Genomic DNA, 22055 nt, shown 5'->3' with positions numbered 1-22055 from the left:
AAGGTTGGCAGAGGAGTGCATTGGGATTGGCGCCTGAGAGAGAAGGTGCAAGGAAAATACTCTTAGGAAGGCACAGTAATTACATTTTCCTATAGTTGCAGAAGCAGCCTCAGCTGTTCCCATGGGGAGATCTCAAGCTGGTATAATTCTTCCCGTGGATCCCAGCCTGAAGCAGAGGGCTGGGCCATTTTACTGCACATTGGCCAGGCATTGAATGTGGGCTGCTTTGGAATGGTAACATAATCTTGTATAAGGGAGTTCATTTGTTAGCCATCAGCAGACCAAATCCTGGAAGTTGGAGGAATGAGCAGGGTGGTAAGTGTGCAAAGATTCTGTAGTACTAGAGAAATGAAGGAGATGATGAAAACTTATTCAAACACTTAGCTGTGAAGGGGAGGAGAGAGGATAATCAGTAGAAGTTCCTGAGGAGACTGGAAAGGATGGGATCCAGAATATAGGTCTTAGATTTGCCTTGGGCAAGGAGAGGTCTACATCCACCATTGTAATGAAAGAGGAGGAGGAAGAGAGGTGTTCAGGTATAGATAAGTTTATGACATAGTGGGAGGAAGTTGAGGCAGTTGTTGTTTGTTGGTTTGGGGAAGGAGCCAGACAAATCAACAGCTGAAAGAAGGAGAGTTGATTGGGTTGAAGATTTAAGATAAGTAGATATTTTTTAATAGATGCTATGCAGAGTGGGAGGAAGGTACTAACAGGATAGCCCCTGTTGTTGAGGGCCCATTTGTGGTTGATGATCTTGATTTTGAAGAATTATCAATTTGTGCAGTTGTGACTTTTTTCTGGCAGTGCTTAATGTATTGAAAGTGTAAACATGCCCATTAAGACATAATTTTTTTCTTTTTTCTTTTACATAGCCATCAGATCAAGTCATTGCAGTATAGTAACACAGGAGACATGATTCTTGTTGTATCTGGAAGCTCTCAGGCCAAAGTGATTGACAGAGATGGTTTTGAAGTAATGGAATGTATAAAGGGAGACCAGTATATTGTGGACATGGCAAACACCAAGGTAAGGATTAAACAGCATATTTTACTGAATTTAATTAATTCAGCACACATTTATTCACAACTTATTTGAGTTGCTATGATTTACCCTAAAAGTTAATGCTTTGTTTTAAAGAATGTATCATTTCTCACAATTCTGTGGATCGACCAAGAAGTTCTTATGCTTCATGTAGTGTCAGCTGGGGCATTAGGATGGTTTTAATGTTGAAAGTGCCTCACTCAGATGATTTATAGCTGGTGCTCTATCCCTTGGTGTCTCTCCTATTTCCAGCCCTCCCCCTTCCCCACTATGTGCATGTGCATACTTATGTACATGCTCTCTCTCGCTCCCATTTTCTCTTTCCAGGTGTCTAGCTTGGGCTTTCTGATAGTGTGGTGGGCTTAGTGTGGTTTGACTTCTTGCTGGATGACTGGTTCCATGAAGGATGAACATGGATACTTCAGATTTTATAAGGTCTGGCTTCAAGTCTTATGTAGCATCGTAGGGCCAACTCAAATTTGGGGAGACAAGAGATAGATTTCACCATTTGGTGGGTGAATGACAAGATTGCATTGTCAAAGATCCTATGGGATGGGAGATATGGGTGCAGCCTTCTTTGGAAACAACATACTACAAATCCACTATATACTAAGCTTTAGGACGAGAACAAAAAGAGGATCTTTTATATAAAGGTTTAAAAAAAAAGGTTTTATATAAAGATTTTTAAATGAGATAATATTTTAAAATTATATTAAATATCAATTAACTATAGCTGCATAAATGCTATCAAACTTAATGGATTATTTATAATGGGTAACATATCTGTAAGATGTCTGGGCTTGGCTCCAAGATACAACTAGTGTCTAGGTCTGTTCCATGTGTCTCTGTTCCTCCTTGTACAAGTGAAATGCCCGAGGGCATGTTTTTCTCATGGTGATGGCAGAAACACAAGAAGGAGCCTCAACTCTAGAAGCACATTTCAGGACTTTGCTCATATGTCCATAGACATTCCATTGGCTAGAGCAAATCACATGACCATGGGTAACTGGAGAAATTGCCCAGGTCTTTAGTGAGAGTAACTGCAGTATCACATGCCAAAAGTTGAGGATATAGGAGAAGTGATGGATTGGCAACAATAATACAACCTACCACAGATATATTATAGTGTCAGTGGATATGGTTGGTGCAGAATTTTGAGCCTCAATTATGTTTTATTTTTTATTTTTTTATTTTAAAAGATTTTATGTATTTATTCAGGAGAGACAGAGAGAGAGAGAGAGAGAGAGAGAGAGAGGCAGAGACACAGGCAGAGGGAGAAGCAGGCTCCATGCAGGGAGCCCGACGTGGGACTCGATCCCGGGTCTCCATGATCAGGACCAGGGTCGAAGGCAGGCGCTAAACCGCTGAGCCACCCAGGGATCCCCTATATTTTATTTTAATTTTTAAAAAGATTATTTAATTTATTCATGAGAGAGACAGAGAGAGAGAGGCAGAGACACAGGCAGAGGGAGAAGCAGGCTCCCTGGGGGCAACCCGATGTGGGACTTGATCCCAGGACCCCGGGATCACGCCCTGAGCTGAAGACAGATGTTCAACCACTGAGCCATCCAGGTACCCTTTGAGCCTCAATTTTAATTCTGATTTTTACTCACTCTTTTCCTGTCCTAGTACCTTATTCTAAAACACTAATAATCAAGGTTTATAGCTACATCAAAGTCTCATAGATTTGATTGTCTAAGAAAATACAGTGGATCCTCATTATTTGTGGTTTCTGTATTTGCTAAAAATTTTTTATAACCCCAAAGTCAATACACAGCCTTTTTGTGGTCATTTGCAGAGACATGCACTTGCACAGAGCAGAAAAAAAAAAAAAAAAAGGAAAAGATAAAGCTAATGCTTTCTTCTTGTTTCAACTCTCACTTTGTAATCAAGTGTCCTTTTAGAGGTCTATGTAGTACTATGTTTTTCTTATTTGTGAGCCTTTTGTTGGTGATTTGCTGTTTAAAATGGCCCCCAGGTAAGTGCTGAATTGCTGTAGCACTGTCTAATGTTCCTATGTGTAAGAAGTCCATGGTGTGTCTTGCAGAGAAAATATATATGTTAGGCAAGCTTCATTCAGGCATGACTTACAGTGCTGTTGGCTATGAGTTCAATGTTAATGAATCAGGTATATATATTAAATAAGGTCCTTAAACAAAAACATAAACAAAATTATATATTGATTGGTTGAAGAAAATGTGACTGGAAGCTTGCATGAACCCAACCCTATATTTTGATAATTCAGTGCTTAAGAACTTTATAGACTATACTACTGCAAATAATGAGAATTGACTATAATCTACATGTTCTGTTTGAGCTGTTGGAATAAATTAATATACTGTGTTTCAAACTGCCCTTTATTGAAACCAAGTGAAGTGCCTCTCAACCCTAATGAGGATCAAGGATCACAGTCTCATGCATTTTTTGACTAATTGTTTCTTAAGTGCCCAGTGTTAGATGATTCAAACAGAATTCATATATAATTTAAGCATACAATTAGATTGCAATGGTAGCTTTAGTAGTGGTTTTTTTTTTTTTTTGCATGTATTTTACTAGAATTTCTCATTCCCTTCTCTTTAAAATCATTGCCCCTAGGATTCCACCAAAGATGATGTGAGAGTGATGGTGGTAAGGAAGGAGAGCAGATAGGCCTCTAGATCACTCTCCCTGTCTTAAACTTAATTCTGCTTTCATCTGCTTTATTTGAAGCTTTTGGGAATCCCAAACTTTATTTAAGCAACTGGTTTGTGGAAATGAAACCTTTAAAAACTTGTATTTAATTTATTCTCTTTTTAGCTTGTGCTTAACCATCAACAGTTCTTTTCTTTTTTCTTTTCTTTTCTTTTCTTTCTTTTCTTTTCTTTTCTTTTCTTTTCTTTCTTTTCTTTTCTTTTCTTTCTTTCTTTTCCTTTCTTTTCTTTCTTTTCTTTCTTTTTTCTTTTCTTTCTTCCTTCCTCCCTTCCTCCCTTCCTCCCTCCCTTCTTCCCTTCTTCCCTCCCTTCCCTCCCTTCCTCCCTTCCTCCCTTCCTTCCTTTCTTTCTTTCTTTCTTTCTTTCTTTCTTTCTTTCTTTCTTTCTTTTTCTTTCCTTCCTTCCTTCCTTCCTTCCTTCCTTCCTTCCTTCCTTCCTTCCTTTCTTCTTTCTTCTTTTAAGATTTTATTTATTCATGAGAGACACAGAGAGAGAGGGGCACAGACATAGGCAGAGGGAGAAGCAGGCTCCATCCAGGGAGCCCGATGTGGGACTACATCCTGGGACCCTAGGATCACATCCTAGTCCGAAGGCAGGCGCTCAACTGCTGAGCCACCCAGACGTCCCATCAGTATTTCTTAAAAAGTATGAGGAAGAGAAGTTTTTGCCAGTCTAAGCTCTTCTTAATTATTTCAGCCACTCAGGGCTTCTTACATTATAAAAAGACTACAACTTTTTGGATTTAGGTTGTAGCCAAGAAAATTTCAAGAAGAAAGGAATCCGGTTAGTTTTGTTTCTGGCTACTTCTGCAGTCTCAGACTTATAATACATATAATAAGATGATTAGGAAAGTAGGACAAGGATGGATAAACAAATCTGTAGAAACATAGGAAATTAAAATATTGAGTTATCATAGTTATTTTTTACCTCCTTGGTTAAATTTATTCTTAATTATTTAATTGTTTTTGATGCTATTATAAATAGGATTAGTTTCTTTAATTCTTTTTCAGAAACTTCATTGTTAGTATATGGAAACCTATTGATTTTTTAAAAATGTTAGTTTTCTGTCCTGTAACTTCTCTGAATTTGTTATTAGACCTAAGAGTTTTTAGGATTTTCTGTAGTTAGAATAATGTCATCTGCAAATAGAATTTCACCTCTTACTTTCCAATTCTGATATCTTTTATTTCTTTTCTTGCCTGATTGTTCTAGTTTTGATTTCCAGTACTGTCTTGAATAGTAGTAATGAGAGTGGGTACCCTTGTCTCATTCCTGATCTTAGAGGAAAGGCTTTCAATCTTTCATCATTGAGTATGATGTTGGCTGTGAGTTTGTCATGCATGATCTTTATTATGTTGAGATTTGTTCTTTTTATGCCTAATTGCAAACCATATGTATGATAAGGGGTTAAAATCCAAAATTTGTAAAGATCTCCTATAACTTAATAGCAAAACAAAGCAAACCCAATTAAAAAGTAGGCAAAGTACCTGAATAGACATTTTCCAAGGAAGATGTACCAAAGGCCAACAGGTACTTGAAAAGATGCTCAACATTACTAGTTGTTAGGGAAATGCAAATTAAAACCATAGTGAAATATCCCATCAGCCTGTTAACAATGGCCAGTATCAAAAAGACAAGAGATAACAAACGCTGGTAGATGTGGAGTAAAAGGAAACCTCATGCACTGTTGGTGGGAATGTAAATTGATGCAGCCACTGTGGAAAATAGGATGGAGGATCCTCAAAAAATTACAAATAGAGCTATCATATGGTTCAACAATTCCCCTTCTGGGACTATATCCAAAGGAAATGAAAACATGAACTTGAAAAGATATTTGCACCTCCATGTTCATAGCAGCAGCATCATTTGCAATTGCCAATACATGGAAACACCTGAGTGTCCCTTGATGGATAAATGGATAAAGAAGTTGTGATATATCTGAATATTATTCAGCCATAAAAGATGAGGAAATCCTACCATTTGCAACAACTTGGGTGGATCTTGAAGGCATTATGCTAAATGAAATGTCAGAGAAAGAGAAATACTGTATGATTTCATTTATATGTGGAATCTGAAAAAGAAAAAAAACTGAGCAACCCCTCCCTCCCCGCTGCAACAAACCACAGACTCACAGAGAAGGAGATCAGACATGTGGTTACCAGAGGCAGGAGGTGGGAAATAAGGGAATTGGAGGAGAGTAGTCAAAAGGTACGAATTTCTAGTTACAAGATAAATAAGTAGTAGGGGTAAAATAGGTGCATAACATACAGCACTATGACTCAGTTAACACTGTGTGACATACAGGAACATTGTTAAGGAGGGTAAATCCTAAGAGTTCTCATTACAAGGAAAACTTTTTTGTTTGTTTACTTTTTTCTTTTCTTTATATCATATCTGTATGAGATAAAGGTTGTTAGCTGAATCTATTGTGATAATTCAAAATATTTGTAAATCCTGTTATCATGTTATATCCTTTAAACTAATACAGTGATGTATGCCAATTATTTCTCAATAAAACTGGGAAAAAATTTAGTTACCAATATGTAGAAAACTACTATATAATGTAGCTGTCTACTGTAACTCCCCCCACTTGCCTAATATCTCCATTTTGATTTCAAAATCTTGGTTAATATTTACTTCCTACATTTCCCAGAAGCAAATGTAATTAATTGACTATTTACTTGTCTAGGAAATGTTACTGATCTCTTAATTGCAGTCTTTGGCTTGACTGATGGGTTTTGGAAATGCAAGAATTATTATTTGAAAATAGTAGATTTCATGGGACACTTTTTTTCCTTAACTTTTTAACCTCTTTTCTGATTCCAGAAGTAATTAGTAACTTGTGACTTTACTGGAAATTGCCAATGAATAGGACAGTAAAGGAAACAAATATATTTGATCTATTGTGATTAAAATATTGTATACTTCAAATATAAACAGCCCTCTCTAATTGTTAAATTGTTAGATATGTATCTCTAATCTTTACATCATTCAAGTATATTTTTAAGTGTACTAGTACAGAAATTTTTTTCTGTTAATATACAACCGAGTGCATTATAGGGACAATGTACTTATTCCTTAAAAAAATGAAGTTTATTTATTTATTTATTTATTTATTTATTTATTTATTTATTTAAGATTTTATTCATTCATGAGAGACACAGAGAGAGAGGAGAGACATAGGCAGACGGAGAAGCAGGCTCCCTATCGGTAGCCTGAAGTGGGACTTGACCCCAGGACCATGACGTGACCCAAACAAAGGCAGATACTCAACCACTGAGCCATCCAGATGCCCTAAGATTATTGAGTTTCTAACAGTAATTCCTGTGAACCGTAGAAAATATGGGAAAAATATTGTTCATAGTTCTACTACCCAAATACAATCAATCATAACTAATAACATTTCAAATTTTTGTATGTCTGTATTTTCCTTACTCATCTGAAAAAAACGCTTTTCTGATCATACCAGGACCTTTACATCAGTTATTGCTTGGATCCATGTTTTGCATGTTTTACAGTCTTGGGATTTTCTGCAGGTGCTTCAGGGACTGCAGTAAGGTGGAAGGAGAGGCCTCAGAATAGGAGTGAGGGTCAAGGGGCCTTCCATTTCAGGAAGGAGACTCCAAAATTGGAGTTCCAGTTTTGTCTGTTTTATGCGTTGGAGTTTTTCATAAGATATCCTTTGAAAATTAGGTTGGGCTGCTTTTTTAAAATATGAAGATCCTTGGTCTGGAGTTCATGGTATTCTTGATTATTTTATCTGGGGAAAATAGGACCTTACTTCTTTAGGTGTAGGTGAGTAGTATTAAATTCAACAAAAATCCAGTTGAGTAAATTTGAAGATCTAAATTATCTTTATTCAATGATTTATGAATTGGATAGTATCTCATCTAGCAAATAGAAATTATGAGGAGCTGTACAAAATGCAGTGTATTTAAAGGCAGAGAGAGGATGGGACAAGGAACTTATAAATAGAAAAAAGGATTATTCCACCAGGATTATACCTTCCTTTGGTGTACAAAAGGGTCTTTTGGTTGGATTACCTTACTGGTGCTGATTAGGAAATTCCAGACTGACCAGTTAAGATTACATTCCTGGGGGAGTTTGAAAACTGTACATAGGTTAGGTATTAAATTTCTTTTTGGTGCTATGGGCTTAGCATAAGTGACTCCATTTTCAGCTTATTGTCTCTCTCTTTTTTTTTTAACATTAGGAAAGTAGGACAGGGATAAGCAGGAATCAACTTTTAAACTGTTCAAAAACATACTTTAAAATCTGTAGTTATATTGTCATCTTAAAACTCATTTATTCTAAACCACAATATTGGTACATTGCTTCCAAATCAGAGAGTGTTTTTCTTTCTTACTTTGAAATCTTACACACACACTGCCTGAGATTCAGATGGGGCTTTTTGGCCTAGAGCCCACAAATGTGTGACTATTAAATTTCTATTCTTGATTGAGAAGTAGTCCTATCCATCAAAACTCCATAACAAATCACTATGAAGTTAAATTAAAACTTTTATTACCTGTTTTAATTATCTATCTGTTTTCATAGATTATTAAGTGAATGTCTGTGATTGTAATTTTATAATTTCATTTATTAAAATTCCTTTTATCAATTCATCTAGAGTTGATATTGTTAAGTACATTTCCTTTGGATTGTCTTCAACCCTTTTCAACATCAAAACAGTTCTGTTCCATTTCTTTCTTAACTAAATGATTAAATTGGGAGAGGACAAGTTCAAGGGACCCTAGAATCCTTGGACCTTTAACTGGACAATTTTTCCATGAATGTACTGTAGTTATGGAAATTAGGAGCTTTATAAATAATTACAGGAAAAACATGTTTTCAAATAGCTTTATTTATATTTGAATAGTACACGTAGTTATTCTGATATCCAGCCACTCCAAAAATTTACTATTTCGAATTTGGAGATGAAACAGATTAGTCATATCCTTTGAATGGTAAATCCGGTTTCCTAAGAAATAAAACATTTTAAACTGTGAATTCTAGGTACATTTTTGTTTCCATAAGCAGTTTTAAGTGATGATTTTAACCACAAATGTAAACCCTACAAAGTGCAATGATTGGAAGTACATTGTGTTTCTTTCCAATTTTTGAATATTTTCAGAGCTTTTTATCTAAGAGAAACTCCCAGACACTGGTTTCTGTCCTTTTGACATATCCCCATCACTTTGGGGATAATTTCTTATATTCTGGTACAACAAAATGTTCCTGCTCTCCTTGTACTTTTCCTGCTCTGATGTTACCCATTTCTCCATTGACCCATGTGTCCTTTTATTACGGAATTCTGTTTACAAATCTGGATCTGGGCACTTGGTATGTTCACTAATGCTGGGATGTACTTGCTTCTAGACTGTTTCAGAAGAGAGAGCTGAAATGGGAGATCAACCAACACTATATATATATGTATATGTGTGTATATGTATACGTATATATGTGTATGTATACGTGTGTCTGTGTAAAATCATGAGTTCACACTGATACATCTAGTAATTCTAATTTAACTTCCTAGCCTTTTTCCATTCCATGTTTGTATTTTACTACTTCAGCAGTGAGAAGTTTGGCTTCCAGCATCACCACTACTTTCATTCATTTATTCATTGCTACTATACATAGAAAGTAGTTTCAGAATTGCTACACTCATAGTCCTGGTTGTAGGCAGAATTCTAAGATGGTCTCCAAGATTCTCTGTTCTTCCCCTTGAGCGTGGATGTGAACTGTAAGCAGGATGCAACACTCCTATGATTAGGTTATATTATACGGAATGGTTAAGAAAGGAAGATTATCTTCATTGGATCGAGCTAATCAGGTGGGCTCTTGAAGGGACTGAATTATTCATGGCAAAAGAGATTTGAAGTGTGGGAGGGATTTGACTTGAAGGAGAGTCTCTGTTGTTGGCTTTGAAATTGTAAGCAGAACTTGGGTCATGAAGTTGGATATGTAGCTATGGCAGTTTCTGAGCAAAGTGTTGAGGGTACTGCCTGATTTCTTCTTACTACTTATAGTAAAATATGAGAGAATAAAGTTAAATTGAAAGAAGTTTTATTAAAAGGGAACCAGGACTAGATGATTTAGTTAATTTTGAGCCTGTCCAGGCAGCAGATACGGTTAAAATATGAAATTGCTTCTGAAAGTGTGGTTCAGAGAAGAAACCAAGGGTGTACATCTATCCTTTTGCTAAAACCTCAGATTATTCAGTTATACTGAAGGCTTTTTCAAGTAATGAATGTATGCTTCACAAATTTTCTCAATCAAACCAGGTAACCTCTAGGAAGCTTAAGGATATTGCTCTTTAGCCATTTTAACAGGGGTTATAGATAAAGAGGGGATTATCTTGTAAAGATTTGCAGACATGGCTTTTGTCTAATTTAGATTCAACATGAGAAAACTTCTCATTTGCTGGCTTTGAAAATGGAGGAATCCATGCAGCAAGGTAGGCACACAGCTTCTAGTCACTGAGAGCCCCCTCCAGCTGGCAGCAAGGAAATGGGCATCTCAGTCCTATAACTGCAAGGAAGCTGGATTCTTCCAGTGACTTGAGTGAGCTTGGAAGCAGGGTGTTCTCCCCCAGCCTTGTTAGAGGAAGGAATGGAGTCCTATCTGATCCTGATTTCAGTCTGTGAGACTCTAAGCTAAGAATCCAGCTACTTTGTGCTGGACTTCTGACTTCCAAAACTGTTAATGTCTTAGACCACTTCCAATTTATTAGTTAAGTTTGTGGTGATTTATTTGTTACACAGTATGGATACCTAATAGAGTTCTGTAAAAACCAAACATACTAAGTAATGATATAAGTCCATGAGGAGGTGGTAGTGATTGTGATAATACAGAGGAGCAGGAGTTGGCTTTCAGGAGGAGGAGGCAATATACTTACACTGGGAACAGAAGGATTGTAGAGGACTCACATCCAAATATGTTTATAGGTTGTGGGTCTTAGGTAGGAAACTGAAAGTGTTCCCATCTGTTGGTAGGGTCATTAATTTTGTGTTGGGAGATGCTGGAATGAAGCCTTCAATACCATGGTAAAGAGTTTACCTACTGACGTGTGAGAGAAAAATGACGGGAAGAACTATGGGAACATTAGGGCTAAAGAATGTAAATTTCAAGGGACAATCATTCCACATATTTGTGTGTGTGTGTGTGTGTGTGTTTTACAGTAGCACTAGGATTTATTAAGCTGTGTCTTAGTAAAGGCGCTGGGGCTTGCCCATGGTGCTCTTGATGTATAAAGCCCGGACATTCTGCCAATTCTTCTTGAGCAGTGACACTAGGAAATTGACAGTTAAGTGGATGTTGTACACGAGCTCATCACCTGTCATCTTCACGTGTCCAACAGCCACTGCCAGACACAGCACCGTCTTCATCTGGAACTTGATGGTGGACTTCACTTCATCCACTTTGCCCACCATGTTCTCACTGTGGGTCAGCAAGGAAGGGAACTTGCCAGCTTTATTCAGGCCTGGACCCAGGATTCATGGGAATCTGCTTGATCAGAGATTCTGAAGCCAAAAAGGCATCATACTTCGGCATCGTACTTGGCCAACTTCTTGACTAGTTTTTTATTCTTGTTGAGTTTCTTCAGTGCCTCAATGTCCATGTGGGGAATATCCACTGCCTTGGCCTCATCACAGTGCTGCTGGTCCCCCCAAACCCACACGGAGAACTTAGGGCGGGGGGGTGGACTTAAGCCTGACAGTGCCTGAGAAGCATTTGTCCTGCTGAGGGTCATAGTTCTTCAGGCTGATCTGCAGCTCCACCGTCTCCAGAAACTTCCGGTGCTTGCACTGGTTCCCGTGCGGGACCTCCCATACCACCTCGTACAGGGTGTCATGGGAGACTTTGCTGCTCATGGTAGCTCGCGCCGCAGTAACTGGAAAAGAGCTTGTGTGATGTTTTTGAGTCTCTTTCAGGAGTCAGGTGTTTGAATGGAACTCATTGATGAGGAGGAGGGAGTTATTCCAGAATAAATATTGTTCATTGTAGGTAAAATAAAAGACTCTCAGGTTTATGCCTAAGGAGTGGTTGATAATGAAAAGAAAGTTGAAGAACTCTAAGATAGGTTATGTAACCAGTAAATGGAAATCTAGAGCCCAGAACATATCAGCTAAAAAATATTTGTTAAATCAATAAATACTGGAAATTCATGATTTCAGAAAAGAAACTATTTGTGGTAAAGGCAGAGTTAGCCATAGTTGGGGCTGCTGAAATATGCTGGAAGAGGTCATTCATTGGAGTTGAGTAGATCACAGAATGAATATATTTCTTAAATGTATTCAAATGGATTTTAAAATTGTTCAGGAATTAGAAAAACTTAGACTTCAGAGTCTTTGACACATAGAAGGAAATGACTAAGAGTGTGGATTCATTACCACAGGGGTTGGCAGACTACAGCCTATGGGCCAAATCCAGCCTGCACCCTGTTTTTTGTTTTTTTTTAAGATTTTATTTCTTATTCATGAGAGACACAGAGACAGAGAGGCAGAGGGAGGAGAAGCAGGCTCCATGCAGGGAGCCCAGTGTGGGACTTGATCCCGGGACTCCAGGACCACGCCCTGAGCCAAAGGCAGATGCTCAAGCAGTGAGCCACCCAGACGTCCCTGCACCCTGTTTTTGTAAATAAAAGTTTTATTGGAAACCACTACATCTGTTCATTTACTGTTGTCTGTGGCTGCTTTTGTGCTGCAGTGGCAGCAGAGACCATGTGGTCCACAAAGCTCAAAATACTCATTACCTGACCCTTTAAAGGAAAAGTTTGTCATCTCCTGCATTAAAGCTGTGAACTTTTTTTTTTTAAGATTTAATTTATTTATTCATGAGAGACACAGGCTGGGGAGGCAGAGACACAGGCAGAGGGAGAAGCAGGCTCTATGTAGAGAGCCCGACATGGGACTCGATCCTGGGTCTCCAGGATCATGCCCTGGGCTGAAGGCGGGGCTAAACCATTGAGCCACCCGGGCTGCCCTGTGAATGTTTTCTGCAGCAAAATTTATGCACACAAAATTTTGCCGAAAACTTCAGAATCTTTGGTAATTCATAACAGCCGAAGGATGGACTCTGCTTAAGAAGAACTTTTGGGTCAAAGTTCACACTGTATCCTCTGCTGCATTTCATCTCATTGTGTGAGTTGGCTCAGTTAGCTAACCATGCCAAAGATGTGGGCACTTTCATTTTGGTGGGTCACAGAGCCTCACATCATTCAGTGACTACATATGGCACTGCATCAGAGCATCTGTTTTTGTCATGTGGCAAACAGAAGAGTGTATACAGATGAGTACAAATCAGCACACATTGCCCTCCCCATCTGTGTGTGTGTGTGTGTGTGTGTGTGTGTGTGTGTTTAAAGGAAGCCAGTATTGATCATGGTCCAATAATATCCTCTCTTTAGGGAAAGTATAACATTTATGAGAAACAAATGGATGCTTAATTCTTCTAAGCTATTTCCAGTTAAGGCTGTTAAATAAAGGAAGGGATTTTTCTCAGGAGTGCCTATGTTTAGCTAAGGGAGAAAGAAAAATTAGTTTATTTGATGAAAAACTGTTTTAGTCACTGGCTGTTCTTTAATAGGTGTCACTTTAAATTTTTTTCCGCTAATGTTAGCCATGGTACTGAATCTGTTTAGATCCATTTAAGAATCCTTAGTTGAACTTGATTTTTGTTATGACTAATTTTGGTCACTGTTTTAACACAAGGGTACTTAACATTCCCATTGCCTTTGTCATGCTCCTATCTTTACAAACAAGAAACAACATTCACAGTCTTTTAGATTTTTTACAATTTAACCTACTATTTGTGTTCATATTCTAAGTACTCAACAACTGTGGTGCCCACATGTCCTTCTGATCTTAATATCTTCTGTAATAGGGATCATTTTCATTTGGTCCTCTTAAAAAACATCCTTTATATTCCAAGATGCTATTTCAACTCTAACCAACAAGTATCTGTAAAAGACCTATTTTCTGGGGCTTACCTTTAAGACCTGCTTGGTCTTGGTGAGTTGTTGGGTTGCTGCGTGGACAAAATGCAAGAAATGAAGTTCTAAGGACTGGACTGAGCAGCATCCATTTGTAGAATCCCTGAGTCTGGGAGTAGGAGAAGAAAATGGTAAACTAGGACGTAACTGGGATATGAGCAGACTGTGCATTAGATTACAGACAGGGATGCTAGTAGAGGTGGAGTTCAGTTAGGCAGAGGGGGAGAATGCAGGTGTAGAGGGGTCTGCAAGACTGAGGAAACCAAGGCAGTTTAGGCTATTTAGAGATTCTCTGTCCTGTTCCATGTGTATATCCTTTCACTAATACCACACTGCCTTGATTATTGCCTCTTAGTATATCTTAAAATTTAGTGCTCCAACTTTCTTGTTTGTTTCAAATTGTTTGGGCTATTTTAGTTTGTTTTTTTTTTAAAAAGTTTTTATTTTAATTCTGATTAGTTAACATACAGTGTTATTTATTAGTTTCAGGTGTACAGTATAGTGAGTCAACATTTTAATACATCACCCCGGGATCCCTGGGTGGCGCAGCGGTTTGGCGCCTGCCTTTGGCCCAGGGCGCGATCCTGGAGACCCGGGATCGAATCCCACGTCGGGCTCCCGGTGCATGGAGCCTGCTTCTCCCTCTGCCTGTGTCTCTGCCTCTCTCTCTCTCTCTCTCTGTGTGACTATCGTAAATAAATAAACATTAAAAAAAAAATAATACATCACCCGGTGCTCATCACAAGTGCACTCCTTCATCCCTATCACCTATTTCACCCACCTCCCCTCTGGGGACCGTCAGTTTGTTCTGTAATTTAGAGTTATTTTCTTGGTTCATCGTGCTCTCTCTCTCTCTCTCTTCCTCTTTTGCTTCATTTCTTAAATTCCACGTATAAGTGCAATCATTTGGTATTTGTCTTTCTCTGACTGGCTTATTTCTCTTAGCATTATACTCTCTAGCTCCATCCATGTCCTTGCAAATGGCAAAAATTTCATTCTTTTTTTAAAAAATATTTTACTTATTTATTCATGAGAGACTCAGAGAGAGAGAGAGAGAGAGAGAGAGAGAGAGGCAGAGACACAGGCAGAGGGGGAAGCAGGCTACATGCAGGGAACCCGACATGGGACTCGATCCCGGGTCTCAAGGATCACGCCCTAGGCTAAAGGCAGTGCTAAACCGCTGAGCCACCAGGCTGCCCCATCATTCTTTTTTTTATGGCTGAATAATATTCATTGTGTATATATACCACCTCTTCTTTATCTGTACATCAGTACATCAATACATTTATCAATACACTTGTGCTGCTTCCGTAATTTGGCTATTATAAATAGTGGGTCTATAAACAAAGAGATGCATGTAATCCTTTGAGTTAGTGTTTTTGTATTCTTTGGGTAAATACCCAGTAGTGTGATTGCTGGATCATAGGGTAGTTCTATTTTTATCTTTCTGACAAACCTCCATACTGTTTTTCCCAGTGGCTGTACCAGTTTGTATTCCCACCAATAGTACACAAGCTTTCCTTTTTCTCCTCATCTTTGGCAAGATCTTTTTTTTTTAAAGATTTATTTATATATGTATGTATGTATGTATTTATTTATTTATTTATGAGAGACACAGAGAGAAACAGAGAGGCAGAGACACAGGCAGAGGGAGAAGCAGGCTCCACACAGGGAGCCCGGCGTGGGACTTGATCCCAGGTCTCCAGGATCATGACCCAGGCCAAAGGCAGACGCTAAACTGCTGAGCCATGCAGGGATCCCAATTTTTGGCAAGATCTTTTGTTTCTTGAGTTATTGATTTTTAGCTATTCTGGCAGGTGTGAGGTGATATCTCATTGTAGTTTTGATACTAGGCTGTTTTAATTTATTTTTTCACATACATTTTAGAATTATCCTGTCTATACATACAAAGAATCCTGCTAGGATTTTGTTTGAAATTATTTGAATCTAAAGATCATTTGGAGGGAGTTGCCTGAGTAGCTCTGTCAGTTAAGTGTCCAACTCTTGATTTCAGCGCAGGTCATGATATCAGGGTTGTGAGATCGAGCCCTGAATGGGGCTCTGTGCCGGGTGTGGTGCCTGCTTAAGATTCCCTCTCTCTCCTTCTGCCCTGCCCTGTCCTGATCCTCCCCGCCCCCCAAGCACACACTCTCAGAAAAAAAAATTTTTTTTTAATTAAAAAATATTAAAGGTCATTTGTAGAAGATTGACATCTTAACTATATGGAATCATCAGCAACAGTATCTCTCTCATTTATTTAGGTCTTCTTTTTTTCCTTTTATTTAGGTTTTCTAGTTTTTAACATAGAGCTCCTGAACAGATTTCATTAAACTCATATTTAATTTATACTTAAATTTTTTTTTTTTGCCATTGTAAATGGCATCCCTTAAAAATGCCTAGTAGAATTTGTCAGTGCAGCCTGGAGTGTTCCCTTTTTTCAAAAAAATTTTAACTCTGAATTCCATTTATTTAATAAGTATAGGACTGTTCATGTTATTTCATTGTTCTTGGGTTGAATTATTATAGTTTATGACTTTCAGGGAATTGTCCATTTCCTCTAAATTAGCAAATTCATGTACATAGAATTTTTAGTAATATTTCTTTAGAGTCATTGCTCATATAGTTTCTCTTTTTTCCTGATATTGGAAATTTATGTCTTCTCTTTTTTTTCTTGGTCTGGCTAGAAATTTTTCAATGTAACTGATTTTTTTTTTTTTTTGGAGACCTTTTTTTTTTATCTCATTCATTTGTATTTCTCTGTTATAGTTCTGTTTTCAACATTGATGTCTATTCTTATGCTTTCTTTCCCTTTTCTTTTCCTAGTTTTCTAATTCCTAATATTTTGAGGTGGATGCTTTAATTATAGAGACTTGCTTTATCCGATCTTTTTTTTTTTTTAAGATTTTATTTATTCATCAGAGACACAGAGAGAGGCAGGCAGAGACAGAGGCAGAGGGAGAAGCAGGCTCCATGCAGGGGAGTCCAATCCTGGGACTGTGGAATCATGCCCTGAGCTGAAGACAGATGCTCAACTGCTGAGCCACCCAGGTGTCCCTATCTTTTCTTTTTTTAAAAAGATTTTATTTGTTTGTTTGTTTATTTAGAGAGTGTACAGGTGAAGGGGAGGGGCAGAGGAGGATGGAGAAAATCTCAAGCAGACTCCCTGCTGAGCATGGAGCCTGATGCAGGGCCCACTTCACAACCCTGAGATCATGACCTAAACCAAAATCAAGAGTTGAATGCTTAACCAACTGAGCCACCTAGGCACCTCATAAGTACATATACACTTATAATTGCTATGTCTTTTTAGTGAATTGATCCTTTTATCATTATATAATGACCCTCCTTATCTCTTGTGATTTTTCTTGTTCTGTTGTCAACCTTGTGTGATATTAATATATCCACTCAAACTTTTTAAAAATTATTGTTTGGTATATTTCTTTCTGTATTCATTTATTCAACAACATTTATTGAGTGTTTACTAGATGAAGCCCTCATAGAATTTATTTCCCAATGGGGAGACATTGAAAAAATCCAAAAATATATATCGCAAAATCAGAGAGTAGTAAGTGCTATGAAGAAAAATGAAGCCAATTAAGGGGATGGAGAGTGACAGGGGCTTTTAGATAGAATAGTCAGGGCAGCCTCTCTGAGGGGGTGGCATTCAGGCTGAGACCTGGATGAAGGATCCATGAAGGAGCCAGCCACATGGATATCTGAGAAGGAGCCATACAGAAAAAAGAACAGCAAAAGCTGCTCTGTTCAAGGCTCTGAGTCAAGATGCTTGTAGCTTTTTCAATTCTTTATTTTTAACCTTTGTATGTCATCATATTTTCAGTTGGATTCTTGAAAGAAATGTATTGTGGGGTCTTGCTTTTTAGTGTATAACGGTAATCATTGTCTTTTAATTGTTGTATTTAGCTCATTTAGGTTTAGTGTAATTATTGATATTGTTGGATTTCTACCATTTCTGGAGTTCTACCATTTCATTATTTTTGCTTCTTTCTGTTCTTTGTTATATATGCTTCATCTTTTGTGATTTCTTTTACACTATCTGAGTATTTTTAGAATGTCATTTTGTTTACCTGTCAGATTTTAATTATGTCTCTTTGTAGTTTTTTAAATGGTGGCTTTAGGGAACTATAAAAATGTATTTTAAATTTTATATAATTTACTTTGAATTACTATTTTACCATTTCAAGTAAAAAATAGAAATTGCACAACCACATAGGCTCTTCCTCCAGTCCTGATATAGTTGTTGTATGTGTTATATTTATATACATTGAAAATCCCATCAGGCAGTGATAATAATTTTTGTTTTCATCAAAAGTTAAAGGTGAAAAATATTGTTCCATTTACTCAGATATTTACCTTTTCGTTTCCCTTCATTGCTTATATTCCAAGTTTCTCTTTGTTATCATCTCCCTTTTACTTGAGGAACTTAATTTTAGACTTTCTTTTTTAATTTTTAATTTTGAGATCGAATACATATACCATAAAATTCATCAGAGAATTTTGAGATAATGTGTATCTTCAGTGGTTTTTAAGATATTCAGTGGTTTTTAGTATATTCATGGAATATGCAGCCATCACCACAATCAATTTTAGAACATTTGTATCCTCCCCAAAAGAAACTACTGGAGATAGTAAAAATATCAGTGGTTGCCAGGAGAAAAAGGGCAGAGAGTGGTGATTAGGCAGAGCACTAGGAATTTTTAAGACAATGGAACAAGTCTGTATGATATATGATGGATACATGTTATTATAAATTGTCCAAATCCATAGAATGTACAATATCAAGAGTGACCCTAATGTAAACTGTGGAGATTGGATGATAATGATGTGTCAGTGTAGGTTCATCAGTTATAATAAATGTACCACTGTAGTGGGAATATTGATAATAGGGGGAAACTATGCATGTGGGGGCCAAGGGATAGATGGTAAATCTCTGTATCGTCCTCTCAATATTGGCTTGAACTTCAAAATGTCCTAAAAAGTAGTCTCTTCAAAACAAAATATTTGTCTCTTAGCCATCATCCCAAACTCTACCGCCCCTTGAAGCCCTATGCAACTACTTAGCTACTGTCTATTCTGGATATTTCATGTAAATGAAATCATACAATATGTGGACCTTTCACTTAGCATAATGTTTTAAAAAGTAATCATGTTGTGGCATGTGTCAATATTTAATTTCTGTTCATTGCAAAATAATATTCTATTGTATGGATATACCATATTTATCTCTTCAGTTGATGGACATTTATGCTGTTACCACTGTTTTACTATTATGAATACTACTATGAACATTGATTTACAAATTTTTGTGCAGACATATGTTGTCATTTCTCTTAGGTATATACTTAGGAGTGGAATTTCTGGGTCCTGTGGTAACTCTGTGTTTAATATTTTGAGAGACTGACAAAATGTTTTCCAAAGTGTATGTAACATTTTACATACTCACTAATAGTGTATGAAGGTTCCAGTTTTTCTACATCCTTATCAATGCTTGTGATTTTATTTTGTTGTTGTTCTTAATAATAACTATTTCAGAGGATGCAGAGTGTCTCTGTGGTTTTAATTTATATTTCCTTGGTTAATTATGTTGAACTTCTTTTTGTGTTATATATTAGCCATTTGTAAATCTTTTAGAGAAATGTCTATTCAAATCCTTGCCCATTTTAAAATTGTGTTGTCTTTTTATTATTGAATTCTAACAGTTCATATATTCTGGATATTAGTCCTTTATGAGATATATGGTTTGCAAATATTTTCTCCCATTCTTTGGGTTGTCTTTTCATGTTCTTGATGGTGTCCTTTGAAGTGCAAAAGTTTTAAAGTTTGATGAAGCTCAGTTTATTTTTTCCTTTGTTTCGTGCCTTTAGTGTCATTGCCTAACCTATGCTCATGAAGAATTACACTTATGTTTTCTTCTAAGAGTTTTATAGTTGTAGCTTTTACATTCATGTCTGTGATCCATTTGGAGTTAATTTTTGTGTATGGTGTGAGGTAGGTGTCCAACATTATGATAAGTATTTTTGAAATAAAGAATTTTTGAATTTTCTTGGCTAATTTTTTGAATTTTCATATGAAATATATGATCAATTTTTTCAATGTCTGTAACATTTCTTTCTTTTTTTGTAACATTTCTTTTAGAGCAGGTTTATTGGTGACAAGTTCTATTAGTTTTCTTTCATTTCACAATGTGTTTATTTCACCTCCATTCCTAAAGTATATTTTCTGTACATTTAACTTGGCAGTATTTTTCTTTTATCAGTTTAAAAATGTGGGTCCACTGTCTTCTGGCTCTATTTTTAAAGGGTACTCTGCAGTAATTCCCATATTTGTTATTGTTATGTAATGTGTTTTTTCTTTTTTATTTGCCTTTAGGATTTTTTTATCTTTGGCTTTTTTTAAAAAAAAAGATTTTATTTATCTATTCATGATAGACAGAGAGAGAGAGAGAGAGAGAGAGAGGCAGAGACACAGGCAGAGGGAGTAGCAGGCTCCATTCAGGGAGCCCGACGTGGGGCTCAATCCTGGGACTCCAGGATCGCACCCTGGGCCAAAGGCAGGTGCCAAACCACTGAGCCACCCAGGGATCCCCATATCTTTGGCTTTTAATAATTTAATATGTGTCTAGGTGTAGGCTTCAAAAATTTTTTTTTATTATTTTTGTTTTTAGTTAGTTCATCCTTTCTGGCATTCTTGAATCTGTAAATTTACCTCCTTCACCATATACAGGAGATTTTTAGCCATTATTTCTTTAAATATTTGTCTGCACCTGTCTCTCTTCTTCTAAGTCTTACAGAGTACTAAATTTTTTGATACTGTCTCATAGCTCTTTGATTTTTCTCATTTTTTCCTGTTGTTTAGACTTAATTATTTCTATAGATCTGCCTTCAGGTTCTTTAATTTTTTCTTTTGACATATCCTTTCTACTATTGGGCCCTTCCAGTGATTTTTAAATTTCCATTATTATATTTTTCAGTATGACCACTTTTGCATTTTTTAATAGTTTTTCTTTGCTGAGCACTTCTGTCTATACATTTGTTTCAAATGTGTTTGCTTTCCCCTTGCGCATCATGGCCATATACATTGATTTTAAGTCTTTTTCTGATAATTACAACATTTGGATCCTTTTGTGGTTGGCATCTATTATCTTATTTCTTGGGAGCTGGTTAGATTTTCCTGGTCCTTTGTATGATTAATTTTGGATTGTATCTTTGACATTTTGAACATTGTGTTATGATATTCTTAGCCTTGTCCAAAACCTCTGGGGAATGCTGGGTTTTTTGTTTGTTTGTTTGTTTGTGTGTGTGTGTGTGTGTGTGGTTTCTTTTTTAGCTGAGAGTCAGTCTGATTAGTTTTAGACTGTAAGTCCTGATCTGCTTCCTATGAGCTGTTTTTCCTTACAGTATTAATTTTCAAAGCATTTGTATGCTATTCTGGGTTTGCCCCATGTGCATGTACCCAGGGACCCGTGTGGACCCTGGCGGGTAGTCCACACCATCTTTAGTTCTCAGTGTTTTTCTTAGGTTGATTCTGGTAGGTTCCACACAGCGTACCTCAGAAGTATTTGCAGTACTTTTAATATGGATTTAAAGGGTATTTTTCTCCAGTTTTCTTACCCCTTCACCCCATGATTTTCCCTTTACTCTCTTGCAGGGGGTTTCATGTTCTTGCTAGAAAATCAGACACTCTTTTTGTGCAGCATAGCAGTTTCCATGAATGTAGCTTATGCCTCTAGACAAAGCTGGTGTGGGATGGAAAAATAAAAATATTCTTTACCCCACAGCAGCTGTTTCTTATGTGTTGATGGGAAAAGGCAGTGTACCTGTTGTTGGCATTTTCCTGTTGTAAAGCAGAGGGTATCAGAAGGGTTCTATTCTACATATGTTGGTAGGTGATCGGCTTTGTTGCTAATACTGGCCTACTGGAAAGCATGGTGTATCAAAAGTGCTCTGTCACACAGGGCTTGCTGTTATTGTTGCTTGTGGTTCAGGAGAGTGGGCACCATGCCTCTTTGTTGCTGGCTCTTTCCCAGTGTAGGGTCAGGAGAGCCAGCAAGTATCCTCCCTGAAGGACTGCTCCTGTTACTGAGAAGACAGCTGCTGTTTTGTTGCTGGCACTCGTTGCTCTAATGGCCTCAAGGGGCCACTGCTGTTGATTGGGAAGATGAGAAGTACCACTCCAGAGCCAGTGCTTGCCTGGTGTGAAAAGGAGGAAATCAGTAGTTCTTTCACCATTTCTGGTGCCAGCACTGAGGAGAGACTTGCAGCTTTGTTGTTTGTGCTTGGCCAGCATAGGGTAGGTCAGATCACCAGAGC

General features: G+C 37.3%; 1 protein-coding gene and 1 pseudogene across 4 annotated transcripts in view; one reads left to right on the top strand and one right to left on the bottom strand.

The window, feature by feature from the left end:
- WDR70 (WD repeat domain 70) overlaps positions 1-22055 on the top strand; it is a 310102-nt gene that overhangs the window by 95130 nt on the left and 192917 nt on the right. For all 4 annotated transcript variants that reach the window (XM_049109320.1, XM_049109319.1, XM_025436429.3 and 1 more), the window contains one exon: positions 873-1026. In XM_049109320.1, the coding sequence (XP_048965277.1) occupies positions 873-1026 (154 nt within the window). The remainder of the gene's footprint in view (positions 1-872; positions 1027-22055) is intronic.
- Positions 10943-11608, bottom strand: LOC118354385 (60S ribosomal protein L10a-like; annotated as a pseudogene).

This window comes from Canis lupus, chromosome 4 (genome assembly GCF_003254725.2).
Source record: "Canis lupus dingo isolate Sandy chromosome 4, ASM325472v2, whole genome shotgun sequence".
Classification (NCBI taxonomy): domain Eukaryota; kingdom Metazoa; phylum Chordata; class Mammalia; order Carnivora; family Canidae; genus Canis; species Canis lupus.
This window is presented reverse-complemented; position numbering and strand designations above follow the sequence as displayed.